General features: G+C 38.0%; 1 protein-coding gene across 2 annotated transcripts in view; it reads right to left on the bottom strand.

The window, feature by feature from the left end:
• Positions 1-21,008, bottom strand: part of ADCY2 (adenylate cyclase 2) — a 203,942-nt gene that overhangs the window by 119,437 nt on the left and 63,497 nt on the right. Inside the window, exon 3 of one of the 2 annotated variants that reach the window (XM_021546893.4) lies at positions 20,595-20,756. The exons of the other annotated variant lie outside the window; for it this stretch is intronic. Within the exon in view, the coding sequence (XP_021402568.3) occupies positions 20,595-20,756 (162 nt within the window). The remainder of the gene's footprint in view (positions 1-20,594; positions 20,757-21,008) is intronic. 2 annotated transcript variants of the gene reach the window in all.

Genomic DNA, 21,008 nt, shown 5'->3' on the forward strand with positions numbered 1-21,008 from the left:
AAAATATATTTAAACTTTAAAATGCAACATTTAGTTTGGGAAAACAAATGACCCATTTAATAACAGAAAAATTTTAAAAATACCAAAAGTACCTATCTAATGTATCTGTACCTATCTAATCATAAATATTCTTTAATGATCAAATAGTTAACACTGCTGTGAAAAAACCCTGCAATATCAAGAAGCAACTCACATATAAAGTGGTAATTGATGAATAATAGTTGTTTCAGCTTAATCAAAACTCATCCTACTTAAAAAGCATTGTTTTATTAGTTTGGTAAAAGCTTAAACAAAACATCATTTTAGCAAATAATGAGCTGCACTGCTATATACTAAAAGGCAAACACAATAAATCAGTTACACAGCCTGCAACTAATGAGCATGACCGAGAGACACTGGTGTATTACAAATTGTACTACACATCCTTTCAAGGTGGATCTGTGTGGCAGACAGCTAACCACAAAACTGCAGACCAAAACCCAAAGCCCCAAAGCTGAAAGCCTCAGGGCATAAATTTCTTTGACCAAGGACACCAAACTCAACAGTAAAGCAGTGGTTGTTTATCACTGCCAGCACACTACAGCATTAAGTGTCCCAGCAGCCCTTCCCAAATTAAATCACATGCTCCAATACAGATAACTCTCAATCCTATTACCACTTGCCTAGACTTAATTCTGTCAGATGTTCTTTGTGATGTCACAAAAAACATGTTGTGATGCTGTTACCCTCTCTGGGACAGAGCTGTAGCTGCACACTATGGTCATGCAATTCTATTTTGAGGTAAACTACTGACGTGTACAAAACACTCTTAGAGAAGAATTTCTTCAGGATCATGAGTGTAGTTTAGCCTGAATCCCACTACTGCCATACTGGAAACTATCCAGGCTTGGAACTGCTTGATGTAGCTCATAGCAGTGAACCAAAAATGTTGCTTTTACAAAGGACAACATGACCATACCTCAAGTATTACACACAGTAGTCATCACCACAGTAGTCATCACCTCCTTTCAAAAGTGGTGGAACAAGATAAAAAATGTGTGGAGAGAAGAGCTTGGAAAAAGTATAGTGTTGTCCTTAACATTCTTCCAGCCAGTGTAGTTGGTGGCCAGGCCACCCTTCAGCTGGAGCAAGAGCTCCCAAGAGTGAGCAGGGAGGGTGTCTCACCCAGCTGCCTACAGGTGCTAGCAGTACCTTTGACCATAGAACTACAGATGCAGCCTCACACACACAGGTAGGTGCAGCAGGAGTTAGGATATGATAATGTACTGTGCCAGTCTAATGAAAATGGATCAACACAGCCAATGGATTAACAGCCAATGGATCAACCAATTTCCACTGAAGTGCAACTGCTGCACATCTGGGTTTCCATCAGATTTGTGCCACGTGCTGTCAAAACTGCCAAGCAATGAGAGAAATTCAAAACAAGCCTCTGTATTTTTATTCCTCTAACCCACCAAAAGTAGCAATCTGATGCAGTTGTTCTGCATCATGTATGCTAGGAATTTAACTAACTCAAATGCTGCAAAGGAAAATGCTTTTTCTCTGGGATTTCCTGTTTTGAAAGCTCAAAAGCATCTTTTATAGAGTAATGGAAAGTGCTAAAAAATACTACAAAGTTACTGTTGCATTGTTTTCTAATACCTGAAAGCTCATAATCTTTTAAGTGTTTATGCACAGAACTTTTTGTTTTCAGGCAAAAAGAGTAATTGTCTGCTTAATGGATCTAGAACTGTAGCAGAAAACCACACTTGAAGTACACATATACATCACACAGTCACTCCTCCCATGCAACTTGTGTCACCTTCCCACCCCAAAAAAATAATTATTAGTCTTTGGAAATTAAGTCTGGAGTAAAATTCTGTTTGTTTACAAACAGTATCAAAGTTGTACTGCTACTAAGTGGAGTATCTTTATGTTTTGCTTTCTTCACAGATAATCACAGAATCACAGATAATCAGAAATACAATAGGTAAAAATAAGAGATGTTAAGCAGGTATTACAGGGAGCTATTAGACTAGCTGGGTTCCAAGAGCAGTTTTAGCAGATTATAGGCATGAAAATGACACTATCTGTTTTTTGTGATTGGTTCACACCTACTAAATATCAGATGAGAGGGGGCCAAAATCTATCCAGATTTTAAAAATCAATACTCAGACTCAGCTGAAAAAACAGTAAGTGCTTCTATGCTTTTAAATACTGCAGGTTTTACTAGGATTTTTGACATTTCTTGCTTGTTGAACAATATATGTGTTCAATAAATGATTAAATGAATGGCACTTATTTTAAGACTTTTAAAACAATTACCACAATGCTCAAATAATACTCAAAGAATTAAGAGGAATTAAACTAGTAAGACACAAAACCAGAATTAGAACAGTTCATTAATATATTTAATGCCTATGCACTGAAAGCATATTAAAAGTTACTCTAAAAGCATCTCAAGAAAAATCTAGCTGGATTTAACAAACATTTATTCAGCAGTCTATTCTTTCATAAATTCTTTAGAGGCTTGCCTGCTATTATATATTGTAGGCAACATTAATCTGATATTTAAATAATTCTCTACCAGTCTTTCAAGACTAATTTAGTATTTAATACAGAATCCATCACAAGCAACGTGCTTAGATTTAGTTCTTTGGTCAAAGGTACTGCAGGTAGCCAGTACCTGTAGACAGCTGGGTGAGACATCCTTCCTGCTCACTCAAGGGATAAATCTAAACAACAACCAGTAGTCAGTCCAACAAAATTAATAATAATAAACCATCTCACAACCCCCAAAATTATAATTTCATATGCTAAAAAAACATATAAAAATAAACAAACTATAGCACAGTAGCTGGAAATACTGAAAATTTCTATTATGGATGAAGGACAAAATTAATCTCCTACCCCAACTAGAGACTAGTGTCAGATGGATAATTAAGGAACTGAGTTACTCTAAGTTACTGCCAAGTAACAGAAGATAGTAAAACAAAAAAATTGATAGAATTTTTGATAAATTATCTTGAAATACAAGAAAATGTATAACATTTTAAAATACAGAAACTGTTATATTCAGTCTATTAACTTCTTTATTAATCATACTTGGGAGAAATATTCAAATCAAATCGACTGCCTTAAAAGACTCAGATTAAAACATGATGCTTGACCAAAGTGGTTATAAAAAAACCAAGATTGTCATGGGCATGTCTAAGAAAATCCCTCACAGTTATAAACAAGGCTGCAAGATGAATCCTGGATCTAAACATTTCCCAAAATTAATACTTTGTGGCACATAAATAATTTTTATGCTCCCCACATTTGGAATTTTCTGCTTGTTTTAACAGCTTGATATTTGAAATATCAAAAATATTATACTCTCCATTAAACAACCTCTCTTCTTCACAATCCTTGTTTTTCAGAGAAAATTAATGATGCAAGACAGGAAAAGTAGAACAAATTTAGCAGATTACAGAGCTGCCAACCTGAAGCATATGCTGGGATGCTGTGGTGCCTGCTGTGGCACTCCCTTCCCCCAGGAAGGGAGTAGAAGGTGGTGCCCCACAAGGACACTGCCCTTGCCTCTGCTGCATTCCCCTCACTTCTGCAAGCCCCAGGCAGCCTGCCCCTGATCCCATGCCAGAGTGGGTCCCCAGGCAAGGAAGAAATTTAATTTACAGGCTGCACAAAAGAGCATGTAACACAAGTAATACAGGAGCTGCAGGGGAAAAAAAAAAAAAAAAAAGGGAGAGTAGGTGGAAAATGACTAAGTTTAATGTGCTGCATTTTGGATGAGACATGCACGTTACTGCTGTTAAAAATAAATAAACAAATTAAATACTCCAGATTTGCCTCCCATCTAGCATGTTTATGGTAGTTACAGGAACTTCTATCATATCATGGGAAATGTTTCCATAACTGAGGAAATTTAAATCACATTTGAATAAAGATGTTTTGGAAACAAGTTAACTGCATGTCTTTTCCTTGCCTGTGCTGTGCTCAGTTGCTGGCTTTCTGAGGAGCTACTGCAGCAAGGGACTATGAAAATAGTGTGTGACGTTAGCTGAGACATGGTGATTGAGTCTTTAATTCAGGTCACCATGACCTAGGTCATGGCAAACATCTCCCAGCCTTAATGATGATGGGAAAGTCCATTCACAAGTTGGAATCGCATTTCCTCCATGTTAAGACACAAATCAATCTGGATTTTAAAGAGCAGGTATAGCAGCATCAGAGTGGATACAGAAAGGTTCTTTAGAAGCTCTGTGTTAGATGAGCAAAACAGATTTTGCTTTTCTTCTTTCTGTGCTGCTTTCAAAGGTTGTCAAAGGCAATCACCATCAACACTAACTGCATGGGGAGGGAGCCAAAAGCCTTGATGAGAATTGTCAGGTGAGGAACATAATATTGATCTCAGAAACACTGTGGCACCAGATGATCCTTGCAGCTCCTTCTGGCTCTGTAATATACACATTAGTCTTTACTTCTACTTGAACAGCACACTTTAGACCCTAAGGTACTTTCTGGCCCTGGACAAGTTAAGGTTATGATTTCCAGGCTCATGCTGAAGATACAACACACTTCATGTTTCAGGTGCGAAGTAATTAAATGCCTGCAGTGCAGGTGGAGACAACAAACAAAATTACAATAACAAAACCCATTAAGTTATATTGAATTTTTTAAAACTTTAAGATTATTTTTTTATGTACCATATGAAAGATCCTAAAATACATAATGATATTCATCAGATCTGTTCAGAATAGACAAGAATATGGCCAAAAACATGATGTTATTTTCCACTCCAGATCTGATCTTTTCCGTTGCATTAATTGTCCTCATGCTACAAATGTAACATAGGATGTTTGAGGTCAAACTGTATGACCCCACATATTAAAATCAGCATTTAACCACTAAAGAAATGGAATTAATGGAGGCATACAGCATAAAGATGACACTTCAAAGGACTTCAAATAAATCAACAGGACTTCAAGAGACAAAGCCAGAGAGACACACTCTTATGAATCCCAAAGCAATATAACATGGCACTTTGGCACTGATGAAATGTTATTACTGCTCTACTATTGGAAAACATAAAATTTTAAAGTAGTTATGTAACTGAATATAGCTTTGGATTTATTTTCCTTTTTCATCCAGTTCAACAAACTTCATAGAAGTAGCGGAGAATTAACTTTCTGTTAAATGTCTTTGAATTTCTCTACAACACTATAGGGAAAGGGGAAAACAAAACCACCCAAAACAGCATTAATCATATTTGCTGTTCTATTTCCAAGAGCTTGCTTATATAAGTGTAACAGTGTAGGAGACTTAACGACTTTTAAAAATAAATTATTAGTTTTCCATGTACACTGTGGTTTAGCACTGTCCCTTACCACAGCTTTCTCCACCTTCCTTAAACACTGTAGTTGGCAGCAAAAGAAAACTTAACCTCAACTGAGTCTCAATCTATCTAGGAGGTACACATACAACTTTCTTGTCCAAGCCTATTCTGTCCCTCTCAGAGGCAGCACTGTGTTCATGTGGTCTGTGCTTTAAGCTATGAGTACTCCAACTTGTCAGCCCATTGCTGACATCACGGCAAAGTACAAGAACTTGATGAAGAAACAGAATTTGTGGAAAGAAGGCTTCTATACTTGGGTTCAGACTTATAAAAATGTCTTGCAATATTGAGATGTGTTTAATTCCAGCTGGACTCACTGAAATAAAATGTGTCCAAGTATGGACACAAACATAATCAAAAAAACCTCATTAACCACAGCTGAAACACAACAGTAGAGTCCAGAGACTTTGATTTGCTGTTAAAAAAAAACATGTAGATGAGGAGAAAAAAAATATATTTATCCATATTATGTACATTATATCTATATATATAATTTTGCATATTATATATACACATATACGGGGACTAATATTGTCAAGACAGCATATAATGTAAAGCATTTTATTACTGCTAAAATGCTGAATACCACAGAACATACCATGAACTTTCCCTGAAAAATACTGGAACTAACTCATTTCCAAAATTGGAACAGATTTTCAATCCTGAGTTCAGGAAAATATGTATGAGTTTTAAGCCCACACCCACTGTGGTTCTACTTTGATCTATGTCTTGGATGCTTGTTAAGGGAAGATTTTGATATCTGAAACATAACACTCCTTTGAGACAGTGCTTATTGCTCTTTTGTGAACTGACTTTGTCAGGATGAGGCACAACATCCATAATGCATTCTGAAAATTTTCTTAGCAGCATCTACACAATTATCACTGCCTTCTTTTGGCATCCAGTTAATGAGACAGTAACTGCATTATCATTCAGATACACTACAATTTAATTTTTTTTTTAAATTCATTTCTATTTATATGTTTTTTTGGTGAATACATGTTTTTTAAAGAGGAATAGAGTTACTTAGAAAAGAAAGAAATATCAAATTTTTCCTCCTGGTCTAGGAAGGATTCTTTGCTTATAAGTACACATTTTTATTTCCCACATCCCTAGTAATATGGGTATAGAAGTATAATTTTTTTTTCATATTCAGCTTCACAACTCTTAAATTGGAATTGTTAAAAAAAAATAATGATAATAATCCAATAAGCAACAGCCCTGCAGAAATAAACCTAGCTGTTCAGGTCTTAGCATAATACAGTATAATCAGAACCACTATTTTCTCCTTTAGAATTATTTTTAGTACAAGCAGACCTCAACATTTTAGCTTCTGACATGAAAAGCGAACATATTTATTTTTCTAACTTCACCCTAATTAATGCATAACAGTTCTTCTGAACCTCCTTCACAAGCTACAGAATCATGTGCATTTTGTTAAGCAAAATGCTCCAAGTCTTCCCCTCAAGATAGCATGGGTCAGGTCACAGATTTTTCATTTCCTTCACTACTAACATTTCAGCTAATTTTTGCTTGCCTTGAGCATCAGGCTAGTCATTTTTTTCCTCTTTATTCAGGGTCATCAGAATTTACAATGATCTACTTCCTTACTAAATAAGCATGTTATGAAGTCTTAATGGATTTTCTGTCTTAAGAGATTGTGCTTTCATACTGTGTAAGAGAAAACTTTCAGAACAGAGAAAAGCAGTAAGGAAGATCAAAGGTATGGAATGGCTTCTAAACAAGGAAAGATAAATAATTTTCAATTCTGCAGCCTGAGAAAGAAAGGACAGCGGAGGTGTGACAGAGGTTTATAAGATCTGGAAAGGGTGAACTGAGCTCAAATGTTCAGTCTTTTCCAGTGTAAGAATTTGGGGGATGCAAACAGATGACAGATTTGAAACAAGCAAAAGACAGTTCTTACAGCACAGGTAAGCTGATGAACTGTCTGTCACAGGAAGCTGTTAAGCAGGATGAACTATACCAAAGGATAAAAAATCCCACATAAATTAAAAATTTTTAAAGGCCCAGCTAAGTCAGCAAAAGAAGTAAAAAACAGGTTTGTAAGAAATAATAAGTAAAAAAATAAGCAAAAATGGATTTTAAAGCAAGGTGTGAGGGAAGTAGAAAGACACAAGTCTTGAGAGAAAACTTCCAGCAACTGACAATGAGAAATTTGAATTTGGAAAGCTAAAATAAAATGGTAGATTTCACACAATCACTGAAGGTTACCGTTGGAGGGGACCACAATGGGTGATATGGCTCAAACTCTCTGTTTAAGCAGGGTCATCCTGAGCACATGGCACAGGATTGTGTTGAGATGGTTCTTGAGTATCTCTGGACTTCTGACTTTTGCTAGTTTATAGTCATTGCTAACCAAAGGGTGCCACTTTCAGAGCTATTAACATGATGACAAACAGTTCTAGTTTTCAGGAAGGGAAGACTTACTTAAGGGAAATGCAAAATAAGCCAATTTAACTGTACACATCACAACTGCAAAAAAACATTGCAGACACAGAGGAGCATCACCTTGAAGCACTTAAGTCTAACTCTTGCCGAACCTCTCAGCTCCTCAGTTCTCCAAGATGTTTTGTATCAAATCATCCAAACTTAGCCTAGCATGAATGAGAATCTCAGCTCCACTACCTTCCTTGTGCTGTTTTCACAAACTAAATAACAGCTAATACAAATTTCTAATAAGAACATAAGGAACTGTGACAGATATTTCAGGGATGGAAAGAGCATTCATTAGTCTAAATACCTTTTCACAAATGATATTCAATCTTTCTCAAAAATTTATAACAACCTTTCTGGCTTGACTCTAACACTCTGAGCTCTGTATTCTTATATTTCTTTCAGTGATATTGAAGAGGAAAAATGTGCTCTGCTACCTGATCACTCAATGTCTCTCCAGGGACAGCATTGTCTGCTTAGGCAGTTTGCATCAGAAAATCTTTCCCTTCTCTCTGCACCCTCAGAGCATCTGCCTGCAGCAATCCTTCACTGCCAGTATCATACCAGTTCAGTAATTATGGAGCAGCATTTCCAACTTATTCTTCTTTATCTTTAATACTACTGTGATTGCCTGGAACCCTGACGCTGATCAGCAAATGTGTAGTGAAAAACCAGCTATGTCATCATGCAGTAATGCACGTCTGCAACTCCCAGAAGGAGATATGAAAGCTTAATATTTTCTCATGATGACCACAGCTTATGGATTCAGGGATTAACACATCCCACATGTGAATATGAAGGGAAGGGATGCCCAGAGGAGAAACTGTCCCTGTGTAATTCACTGTAAAGATATTAAAGTCAAATCTTCATCAAGTTCACCAAGAAAAACACTTCCTAGGCAAAAGTCATAATGCTGTTTATGAACATATGGAATTCCATTTGAAAATACGTGGCTCTGGCTTATGTTAGAGGTTTCTGACTCTGGTAGTCTGACAGAGGTAAAGCTGCTGCAGCACCACATCCTCACATCCATCCAGTCCCTCTCTCCAGCTGCTCCACTACAACACCTGGGAGGGACCCTGTGACACAAGGTTTCTGTTCTATGGTCTCCCCACACACATAGGCACATGTACACAGAATGGGTATTAGGAATGGAGGTTGAGAAGAAGACAGGACAAACAGCATCAGTCAGGGACAGGGCATGGCCAGATAATAGTACTGACCACAGCCTCATGGTCACCTGCTTCTGTTGCCTTGTTCATCTATTCTCCCATATTTGTTCCTCCTCCAAACCATTATGCGCCCTCCTTTTCCCCACTTTGGCTCCTCCCTTAAAAATCCCATCCTAAGTTCATCCCCTAAAAATCCCATCCCATCAGCTGAGTGCCCAATTCGCTCTGATTAGGTTATTGGGGTTCCTCTGTCACTGTTTCCCTGACTCCTTCATATTTTTGAAGATTAGCTTTTAATTAACATTGACGTAACAGCTGATCCAATCTGAGTCAGTGGAGTTTAGAAAGCACATATGATGGATGCCAGCCAAAGGTTGAGACAAGGGAAATATCCAAAATATCCAAATCCAGTGTGTAGAGACACATTTTTTCCAGACAGGACCAGCTGGTTGCAGCTGCAATGATTATTCCAGTAGTAATATGAGAAACATTGGAGTCACTGCTGAGGCTGCTCCAGCAGGACTAAAATGGTTCTCCAGCACACCTTCTGCTGCCTGTGCTCTCCTCCTCTCAGAGGAGGGAAAGGGGCAGAAATCAGCCACTCAAGACCCATCAGTCTCAGTCTCTCATTCAAGACCTGCACCAGGCGATTCAAATGCAGAGCTGGATTTAACACTGACTGTGCTGAGGAAAACAGAGTTGCAAAGTGGGATCTTTATTTGTACTCTGTTCTAACCTCGCAAGTGCTTAAAGGTCACTGACAAAGCCCAGGACTGATGGCACAGGTAGATCCAGGGAGTATACAGAACATGTTTAAAAAGGTTACTGCTTGATCCCCCACTGTCCCAGGCAGGCCAGCTCTGCTTTTGTGCAACCCCAGGATTCGACTCAAGAATATTTTTAGCAAATGCAGCTCAATGGAAGCTGAAATAATGTAGTTTAGAGAAAATACCAAGATAATGATTTCAGGGACTATATGTGCACCATATAAAGAGATTCTGAAGTGACACAGTCAATACCAATAAGACTAGAATGGGAATCATCTCTGCATTCAGAGATCATTGGTGCAGCATCAATAAACTGAACTGAGGTGAGAAAGTTCCAAATATTCAAGGAAAACATTTACTGTCTGGCTGGATAGCAGAAAAAAAAAAAAAAGAGAGTCATCTTTGATGACTGAACAGCAAATAAAGCAAAATCTTAGAGCAAATAATGGAGAATATTATTAAAGGTGCCTCATTATCCACCTTTCAACTTTTCAGTATTCTACTTCTCCTATTTATTAGCATTTATGCTTTTGTCACCATTTTTACACAGATAATTTAATGTATCTTCTCTGTCTCCTCCTTTTTGCTGTACTTTATTTTTTATGGTGGCCATTTCTCCATTTTCAAGACTTTTGAATTGTTATTCTATGCTTATTTTAATAAAATAAGGGGGGAGAGTGAAGGGGGAAGGCAAGACAAGCCCTTAAGATTTTAACCAACCTGTCTGTATTTGATGTTATGAGATAAATTAAATGTGATAAATGAGTGGACCTAAATAGACTGTTAGGGCAAAAGAACTGGGGTTGGAATGCCACCACTTCACTACCCTGCTAGACCCTGAGGACACCGTCACAGCAACAGCCTCTCCGGGTGTCACACAGGGAGAATACTATCTCCTCTCTCTGCTCCTGCCCGCTGGCCTGTGTGAGTTGGCTGGAGCAGGCAGACCACCTGGGAGCATTGCTCCTTGTCACTATGTCACTATTTGTCCTGTGTTTTCCAGAGGCCAAATTTTAATGACTCACTCCACAAACCAAGCAGTGTGCGTGTCTGTGTACATGGAGGTCAGCAGCAGTCAGCATTCAGAGATCATCAGCCCCAGCTGACTTCCACCAGAAGCTAAAACTCTATCTCATCCCCTACATACTAGAGGAAACAGGATAATTGCACACCTCATATTTGCATTCAGAGTGTGAAGCTCTCTCACACAAGCTGTTGCAAACCTCCCTGAATAATCCCAACAGTTTTACTAAAAGAACATATGTGAGTAAATGCTCATCTGGACACAGTCTTTTCCTGTCTATAAATAACTTCAGCAGAATCTCATCTCTACATATCTAGGAGCAAAGTGTAGCAAGTAACACTAGTAACTAGGACAGACAAACCTGCTGTAGTTAACCTGAAGAAATATTACTGTGACAGAGAGGCTACAAAAGTAGGACCAGAAAGAGTGAGAGAGTATTCAAGACAAAGAAGATTGTTTAAGTGACCTTTTGAAATCTTTGAAATTAACAAATTTCTTCACAGCAAAGCTTGATTTATCTTTTTGGAGCAAAACTCAATTTTGGCTTCTAAAACACAAAAGTGTGCCTGAGTTGAAAAACTCAGAATCTCATACTTCAGAATCTGACCTACTCATTTGCATTCATCAATGTTGCAATCATTTTCCCCAGTTTAAAACTGACCCAATGAACTTTCAAGTCCTTCTTTTCTTCCTCTTTTGTGGCAGCACATAGTGGCAACTACTGTTTGAACAACAGGCACTGGGATCTTGAGTAGCGAGCATTTTGCATTCATCTGCTGGAATCCTTTAGGGTGATTTTGCTCCTTTAGGGTTTCCTTCCTGTCCTGCTGAGTCTTCAGTCAATGATGCCCTATCAGCCTTAGTTCTGGGCATCCATAAGAATTTGAATCTTCTGCAGATGCATGCTATTTCAACATTGATAAGTCTTAATTATTTGTTAAAAGACTAAAGGGCTTAGGATTAACCATGCTATTGTATATCCAAAGACATGGAAGTTGGCCTCAGGTTCAGATGCAGACAAATCTCTGCACAGCTTTGGGTTTACAGAGCAGCACTTATACAGCCTGAACTCCCAAAGCCTGTGGACCTGAGCTAGCCTGGGACAGGCTTACTTCAGACCTGTGTTCCTGTGGCTTCTGAGCTGATAGACTGCCACATATCTGGGAGGAAATATATCCTCAAAGGAACAAAGAAAATAAAACTGCAAATAGATTCATGAACATAACTTCATGTTCATGACTTTATGTTCATAACTTTATGTATGATAAACTGTACCCTTTCCTGTTTGCACACTGCTGCAATCAAAGTTGTAACTCATTCTGCCCCACTCAGAAACAGGTAAGAGCTAGCAGAGTCCAGGCAGGTGACCTTTGCAGCAAATATGCAGCATACAGTCTTTAGTATACCCAGAACCAGTTCTATACTGATGGCAGATAAACATAATTTATTACACATAACTAGAGAGAGGTACAGGAGAGACATGATTTCTTCTCAGGCCCACAGACAAATAATGATGCCACTCACTGGGTATGTAGGAACACGTATATCTTGAGAGGGGGAAAGCATTTGCAGTGCAATTTCCAAAGGTGCAATCCCTGTGAAGAATTAGGAATTGATTGATACAGGATCATAGATTCATCAGGGCTGGAAGAGACCTACAAGATCATCCAATCCAACTGGCAGGCCACCCAGCACTACCACTGTAGCCCCTAATCCACTAAACAATATCACCCATCACCAGATCCAGCTTTACTTTAAGGTTTACAGATGATGTCCTCCAGCTGTGTCTCTGCTGGTAAACCAGAGCAGAAGGCAGTTTTGAGTTCCATGACCATTGCTTCTGTATAACTGTTACCTTGCTTACTAGCACCACTTTGATCTGGGCAAAGCAGTTCTTTTCCCAGAGCCTTGACATGCCTTAGAGGACAGAATATGTCAGGAGTGTTTTGGAAGAAACTGACACCTGACCGCTGTGTTTGGGGAAGGGAAAAGGGGCAGGAGTTTAGGCAGGTAAACAAAAGCTGTGCTGTGCTACCAACTTCGGGGCCAGAGAACAGCTCCCCTTTTACCAGCAGTATAGCTGTTGCTGCTAAGAAAAAAAAAAAAAAAAAAACGTGGCAGAAGTTCACCTCCTTTGCTCCTGGCCTCCACATGCTTATTTTGGAGCATTAACTGATTCCATCAGAGAACCTACAAGATGGGCACTTGGAGCTGAAGTTAAGGCAGTTCTGCCTGCATTTTACTGAAACATGGCAGAAGTGTGCTGAGGGAAACAAGGGCTATCCAGGGACTTGCACGAGCACACAGTGCCATGAGTGCACAGGAGTGCAAGGTTTGGCAGATGACTGGAAGAGGAATGACTTCTACTTGACCAGCAGCTTAGCACTGGTGGATAGCAGGGGCTTAGATGACAAATAGAAAGATCACATCCTACTGCAGGCATCTACAAAGAGATGGGGTCTTGAATCACTGCAAGGTGGATTCTGACTCACAAAAGTCTTCTCTGCACAACAGGTGTTTGTGCTCCTGATCCATATTTTATGCTGCACTAAAAGTGCTGACAGGATGAGGAAATGTATTCACATATTGATATTGAAAGACATTTTTCTTTTACAGAATCCTTCCAAATGATGTAGAGCTATACAGTAATTCTTTGAGTATATGAAATGACAAAGCATCATGCCTAGAGTGAGTATCATTCACAGAATTTAATGTTCCAGCTGCATTAAGAAAAATAACTAATTCACAATAAATTTAACAAAAAATACCGATCTGTAAAAGTACTATGTAACTGAAAAGGCTGGCCAACATCTGTGGAAATGGAAGAAAATCAGCAAAACTAAGTCATATAAAGTAACTAGGATTCATTACCTAAGAAAAATTATCTGGATGGACAGTATTACAAAATTCTGAATTCATGGGTGTAAACTTTTACTGGTCAGTTATTTACATTAAAGTCATCTCTAGAAAGATCTGGAATACAACTGCCTTGCAAAAGGTAAGCTGTATAGGTGACAGTTTAGTCGCTGCTTCAGCCTAAAAGTACTGGAATTTCCTAGCACCTGTTTTAATTTTTTTACAGTTTTGGAAGTATAGTAGCCTCAAGGCTGAGCATTCTGATGTAGACATTTTATCATTTCAAGGACAGACTGAAAGACTGGGATCTAGTTCAACAAATTAATTTATACTTTGGAAAACTAAAAATTGCTACAAAAAGTTGTCATTTTTAGAATAGGAAAAGCTAAAGTAGTATGAAAGTGATAAACAAATATTCACTGCTGATAAAAATATTAACTTAAAGTTAACACAAATGTCAATCTAATCCTTTCAGTAAAGCTTAAAAATCAATGCTAACTGGAGTTATTTGAGAACTCATGGAGATATTTCCATTATTTAAAAAAAAAAGAAGGCATTTATTACTTATCTTCTGAATTTGATTATTTCCTACACATCTCACCAAGACTATTTTCTATGTATTTCTTAGATGCTGACTTTGGGCTGCAGGTAAATCCTGCTTTTGAAAACCCACATGACCACCTGCACACATGCTTTCATTTCACAATACAATCCTAGGACTTTGCTGAATCTTCCATCACACTAAGTATTACAGATCTTCCCTTTACAGCCTAAGGGACTTTTTGGAAGACATTCATATTCTCCGTGTTTATGTTTAAATGCAATTATACATTCTCCTACATATCTATACTCTTGTAGGCAAGTGGCCTCTTCATAAGAACATCCAAACCATACAGATTGTCTTAAAGAATGAGTGAAACACAAAGTACATCTGCTGATTGTGAAAATTAGTTAAAAACTCACAGCAGATGGCATTTCAGTTATCTGCCTAGATAAAGCATAAAATCAAGAGAAAAGAAAAGGTGAAATAATAAAAAATACGCCTGCTGCATTGTGCAGTGCAGGACAGAGCCTTCCTCCCTCAAAGTGGCTCCCAGCTGCTGTACTGTGTGCTGAGCCAGACTGCTGCTAGGATGGGGGAGAGCAGAGGGAAAAAGGCACAAGGTACAGGACAGTGGCAGCTGCTGCTACACGGAGTACAAGGAATGGAGCTTCTCTCCTTCCACGGCAGCCACTGCCCTCCACACCTGCAGCAGGAACAACAGCAATTCACCTTGTGCAACTGAGCAGCAGAAAGCAGGAGTTGTTTAACCTGCTTTACCTTCACAAATAACACTTCCCCATCTCCTTCAAAATAAAAGTATTCAAGGAAAAAGGACAGATTCAGCCCCCAGTAACAGCATTTTGACACTCAGACTGAATGAAGTTCCTATGTGCTTTAAACTTTCACTGTACAGCTTTATAGCCTCAGGGGCTGTACAGCACTGGATGTACTTAAAGACATGGGCTTTTTTCCCAGACTTTTTTAATAAACATGATTTTTTCTTGCACTGTGTGATAACAGCATAAACCAACTTCTACTCTATTTCTGAGCCCTAGAGCTGTACATTTTCTTCTTTTATAAGCCAATGAATACTGATGCATTTTATTTTTATTTTTATTTTTGTGATGTGACATTCTATTACATAAAACAGTTTTTGCAAATATCATCACCTCTTAAATTTACTAAGTTAACAGATAAGTTTAAATCAGTGTTCTAAAAAAAATTTTTGCATGATATGTTGCAAATTATAGATGAAAATCAAAGCTGTCCATCTTTGAAAATCATGCTACATTTCTAATGATGAGCTTTTGGTATAATTTGTTTCAAGATGTGTAGTGATAAAGAAATTGATTTTTTTTTCCTTAATAAAGCTAACTCCCTTTATCAATTCACTGTTGTTTGGTTTCTTTTTTTTTCCTGAATAGGCCATAGCCACTGATGCTTAATTTTGTAAGAGTAGACTTCAGCTTAGCTGATGGCAAGTGCACAAGATCTTGTGGATGAAGCCATGTAATTTCCCAGTTCAAACATTCCTGAAAATAATTTTTTCATTTACCATTTATTTTTTTCTCACCAGAGAAAAAATAAAGACACACAAACAAAGACATTCTTAAACGTTGTTACAAATTATTTCCTTTTGATGTGTGCATTGCTGAACATAGTCCAAAGCCAATATGAAGTTGCATGTATGCACACATGCATTCTGCCTAGCTATAACTGTGTGCCTTTAAAAGCAACTCCTTTTACCGAGCTGCAAGAAGACACCAAAAAATCCTCTAAGGTAAAACACACTACTTAAAAAAAAAATTTAAAAGGAGAGTTTGTTGTGATTTAGCCAAGGTTTAGAAAACACTTAGCCACAGTTCATGAAAAATGATTGCAAGAGCACCAATATTGCTTGCTGAGAAAGAAAAACTAGAATACTAAAATAAAAAAATCAGACTCTTCACATAAATCATAGGGGAAAAGAAAAATGGAAGCTTATAGGATGTTTAATTATTTTGGTTACCTCTTTTTATAACAGATTAAGACATAAAGTAGCTCTAATGATAGTCTCAAGCCTATTTTAGAGATCAGACTGGTTGATTAGTTGATAATAGAACAGGAAAAACACAAGTATTTGATTAGAATCTGTTCTGCTTTGGGGAAAAACAGGTTATGTGTTTATAGGAAGAGATGGCAGTTAAATACTTTCCATTCCAGGAATAACTGAAAGGGATGTTAAAGTCGTGAAAGTCTTCTGAGCCAAATGCCTTTACATCAGAATTAGATCCATATTCTCTTAGAGCAGTCCTGGAGCACACAGAGCAACATCCTCTGCTTGGCAGTAGGATTCTCACCTGGAAAGAGGGGGCTCATCCCCAGATTCCAGATTGTGCACCTCGTAAAGGTTAGGATTAAATGTTTCAACAGAAAAAAAAAAAAAACCCAAAACATACATACACAGGTTTTTTTTTTCATAAACTGAGGCTGGAACACAGGAGCCTTTTTCCCCCCTTCCCGTCAGAGATCCCGCAGCTGTGCATTTAATTCCGCGGAGGAGCGTGCGGGGAGGCTGAGCCGGGTGTTGCACTGTAGGGGCTGTGTCTCGATGTGCTGCTGGGCACGGCACACACTGACCCCTTTGTAGACCTGGCCCCTATTCGCATTTGGCACGGCTGCAGCTGCTCCTGGCACGCTCCTCTAAGGGAAATGCCCACGCTGCAAGAAACATGTTGATGAAGCACAAGCAAGGACTCAAAGAACAACTGTGAACGTGATGAAAGGCTTAGCTAGTGCAAAAGCAGGCAACTCGTTTATTTTACTGACAAAAGGGTTATGAGGCAAACTCATGATCGTCTACAAGCACTCTCATGGAAGGAACAGAAATTGGATCCTGTTGGGTCTGTCAGCCTACCGGCCAGAAAAATGAGATCCAGAAGCTGGATGACAAGGCTAGACAAATTCCTAATAAGAAAGATGAACAGAATTCTAACACTCAACAGCCATGGAAAAATTACGAAGGCTTGTGGAAGCGTATCTCCACCATTCCCAATTTTTAAACTGTGGTGTGTTTCCTCTCCCCGAAAGACATGTAGGTCAAACAGAGTCTACTTCATGTAACCAGCAGAGTCTGTTGAAGAATCCTCCTTTATCCCAGCAGGAGGCTTCATTTCAGTGCCTGTAATAACAACAGACCCAGGATCAAGAGCATCCTAAGCTTTGCAGCTTTAAGGAAGCAATTTTTTTGATGTAAAATCTTACAGATTACAAAGGAATGACAAAACCAGTCAGATAGGCTCTGCCAAATTTCAAAATGAGCAGATGCTTCAGGACATAGATTTTTCTCTCTCATAGACTGAAGGTATGATTAACTTTTGAATTGCTATGGGATGCCAAACAGTCACTGAAAAATGTTGAAAAACTGAAGAAGTTCCAGCAAAGGCCTATCAAACGCATTATAAGGCAGGAGAACCTGACATAAGAAAGAGATTGAAAGAATGTTTGTTCAGCCAAGAGAAAGCTCAGAGAGGATACAACAGAAGTCTCAAAACATAGGGAGCAATTATAAGGGAGATGCAGGTATTCTCTACTGAAGGATATAAGATATATATACTATAATATCCTATATGAACTTAAGGTATATCACTGAGAAATGTTATTTCTCTTTTTAGTGCAATCAGTATCTCTAGCCTAAGCCCTTATTTGTAGTCTCAATTTTCAAAAGCAAAGAGCACAAAACAACTTTTTGCTTACACTCCAAAGTATAAATGATAATAATTTTAAAATGTACAGAGGACAAATGAAATTGAATGAGGGAGCATCATTATGTCCTTCCCACAAATTCGCAAGAATGCAGTGCACTCAGTACCTCCAGTAACTGCCAAGTTATTCATAACACTTAACACATTTTACAAAGACAGAATAGAAAACTAGTAACAACACAGAAACTAAACATTAACAACAAATTTACAAATTGTGGCAAGACTGCCACTCTTTGTGAATGAAACAGAAAGTTAGAGAAGAGATGAAAGACAATAATTTTGCCTCACAGGCCATGAATTATTTCTTTTTATTCTGTAGAGGTGATATGTCTAAAAATACAACATCTTCTGAAAGCATTGTTTTAGATATACTAAATGTTAATAGTCTAGACAGGCAAGAAAAATAAATAATTTTTGCAAACAGCAACTTTAACCCAAAACAATTTTAGAGGAGTGGCAAACATTAATACTGCTTTAACAGTGTATTGGTGCCCAGAATAAAAGCCATAGGTTAACAAAAAAACTGAAGAGTAAAATTCTCTGATTTTTTTCCACTACAAATATCAATAACTGTATTACTGAATTATTTAAATACTATATTAACTGCAGATAACCACAGTTCTTGCTTAACATGCAGCACAACTTTGCACCCTTCACAAAAAAAAACACTCAACGAATCCAAATCAGCAAGAGAAAATCAAAACTACCTTGCTCATAATTTAAAATTTCTACAGAGAATTACATCTCAGAACACATGTTGTTTACCAGACTTCAATTTCAGTATTCCATATAACATATTCCTGCAGCCATAACTGGAAAAAAAACGTATTTTCCTGAACAACAAGTTACAAGGCAGAACATTTGTAAAATCACTTTCAGGCACAGTGTTTCCCGAAGTAAGCCATAAGTATCTCAAAAGGTTATTTGCTATGGTTATTTGCTAAAACTATTATTTGCTTTGTTCTTGATGCTATTCATAATAAATAGTGTGATGTCTGTCTTTCTTGTTCTATTAGTATGTTTATTAAAACATGTTTACTTTAAAGATTCAGTATCATTTTGATGAGAAAGTTAAAATAATTGTTTCCTTAACATAGCATAACTATACTAAAAACCAAACCCATGTCTTTGTTTTTCAGAATGAAATCTTATGTTTTCCTTAAAAAATAAAAATGTCTATCAATGTCAGCTGAGATCATGAAAGCACTACAACTAAAACTGTAATAATTCACCAGTTAAAAGATCTTCTGTAAAAGGAAAAACAACTTCTAATATTTGGATTTTTACAAATTATTAATCTGCAGTATGTCATGTGGTAGATTATCAGAGTTGAGTTACAATCCAAGACTCAACTGCAAACACAGATGAGTTCCCACAATGTCATGGAGTCTGGAGCCAGCCAGTCTTGTTCAGTCATTAGGATCAACCAGGGTGAGGCAGTAAAACTCCTATAAATGGCTGAGAGTTACAGAAGGAGGACAAGACCTAGAGCAGACTTGTAGAGGGCAATGTCTTCACAGCAGAACTTTAACCCAGCAGACTTAAGCGTATTCAAAGGTGTGAGAACCCCGGCCTTGCTCTGGGGTCTCATGTGGTGGTGAAATTCCTCCTCCAACCCGTGCTTCCAAAGAAAAACTCTGCAGGCTTTAGCTGTTCGGTCTCAAGGCAGTTTATTGCTAGTTATCTAACAGATTATGTTCTTGGACTGCGGCTGTTTGATCAGCGGCCTGGGTAGAGGCACACACACACCCTGACATCCTCTCTGTCTGCTGTCTTCTTCGTCTCTCCCTCCGCCCAGGGCTGCTGCTATCTTTTATATGATATATTACCTATTACATGTTTACAATTATTCCCCAATACCTATTACCTACGTTGCCAAGTGTTTTTCTACTTTAAACCAATCTGTGAATGCCAACATCACCATGAACATGGAGGTAAGGAAAAAGAAAGAGGAAGAACAGGATCAGCCCACTTTCCTCCATCTTAGAACTTCCGACCCCCATGTACAAAGTGAAAACCCCCCTGTACATGTGCTAAAACCCCCCCTGTACAATACTAAAAAAATTTCCCTTCTACTTTGTAATTACTTATACTATACTATCTAACCTTTTGTGACTGCTTGTTCCACCTCCAAAGTTGGTAACTCATTCCATGGCTCAAACTCAAAATCACAGCTGTTTTTCAGCTGTCTGCCAGGGTCTAAAATGCTTCTTACCAAGGCCTGGAACCTCTAAAAATGTCTGAGAGACATTTTGAGTTCCCACAAAAGGAACCATGTCAAAGATAATATTTTGCTACTTGAAAAAATTCCTTGGTCTTGGAAGGCCTTAATAAGGTGAGGAGATGAACAACATTCTTTACAAACCAGAGGGGTAGAGCACCTACCACAGTGCAGTTGCATCACATATTTTTTCAGAAATTTAAGTTTTCACATGGTAAGTGCTACATAGCTGTAGATTTCACCACTTGTGCGTGTAATTCAGGAAGACATAACATTCCTGACACCCTCATTATTAGAAAGCAAATTACCTGTGAATTAGCAATTTAGAAATCAAGACAGAAGTAAGTTTATATTCCAAGCACCCACTAAGGCACTCCTGGCTCATTTACCAGGCAACTCAACACACAGTTACTCATTAACTCCACAAAGCACCTACCTGCCAAACCAAGTGCTCCTTTACAACAGCTGTACCTGACAGACAGACGCTCAGCACAATCGTGTGAGATGCAGAGGTCACAACGCTGGCAACTATAGCATCCCTCATGTTGAAGGGCAGCATGGTGTACACCACAAAAATGATGAACAAGAAAAATGATACCTGTGCGAGACACCAAGACAAAAAAAAAAAAAAGAATAATGTCAAATTCACTTTGGAATAAGATTTTTAAAATAGCATTTGATTTTGAACTGTCTTCAGCATAAAGTTACACACCAGTTTTTCACGGGAAAGTCATTGCTAAACACTGTAGAAAATTGATTTAGGAAGAATTAATTTTTAAGTCTAATATTCCATTAGACTTAAGAAGTGTGGTTTCAAGATACTAAATAATGGTTTCAGACCTAGAGAATA

The sequence above is a fragment of the Lonchura striata genome, chromosome 2, assembly GCF_050655825.1.
Source record: "Lonchura striata isolate lonStrDom1 chromosome 2, ASM5065582v1, whole genome shotgun sequence".
Lineage (NCBI taxonomy): Eukaryota > Metazoa > Chordata > Aves > Passeriformes > Estrildidae > Lonchura > Lonchura striata.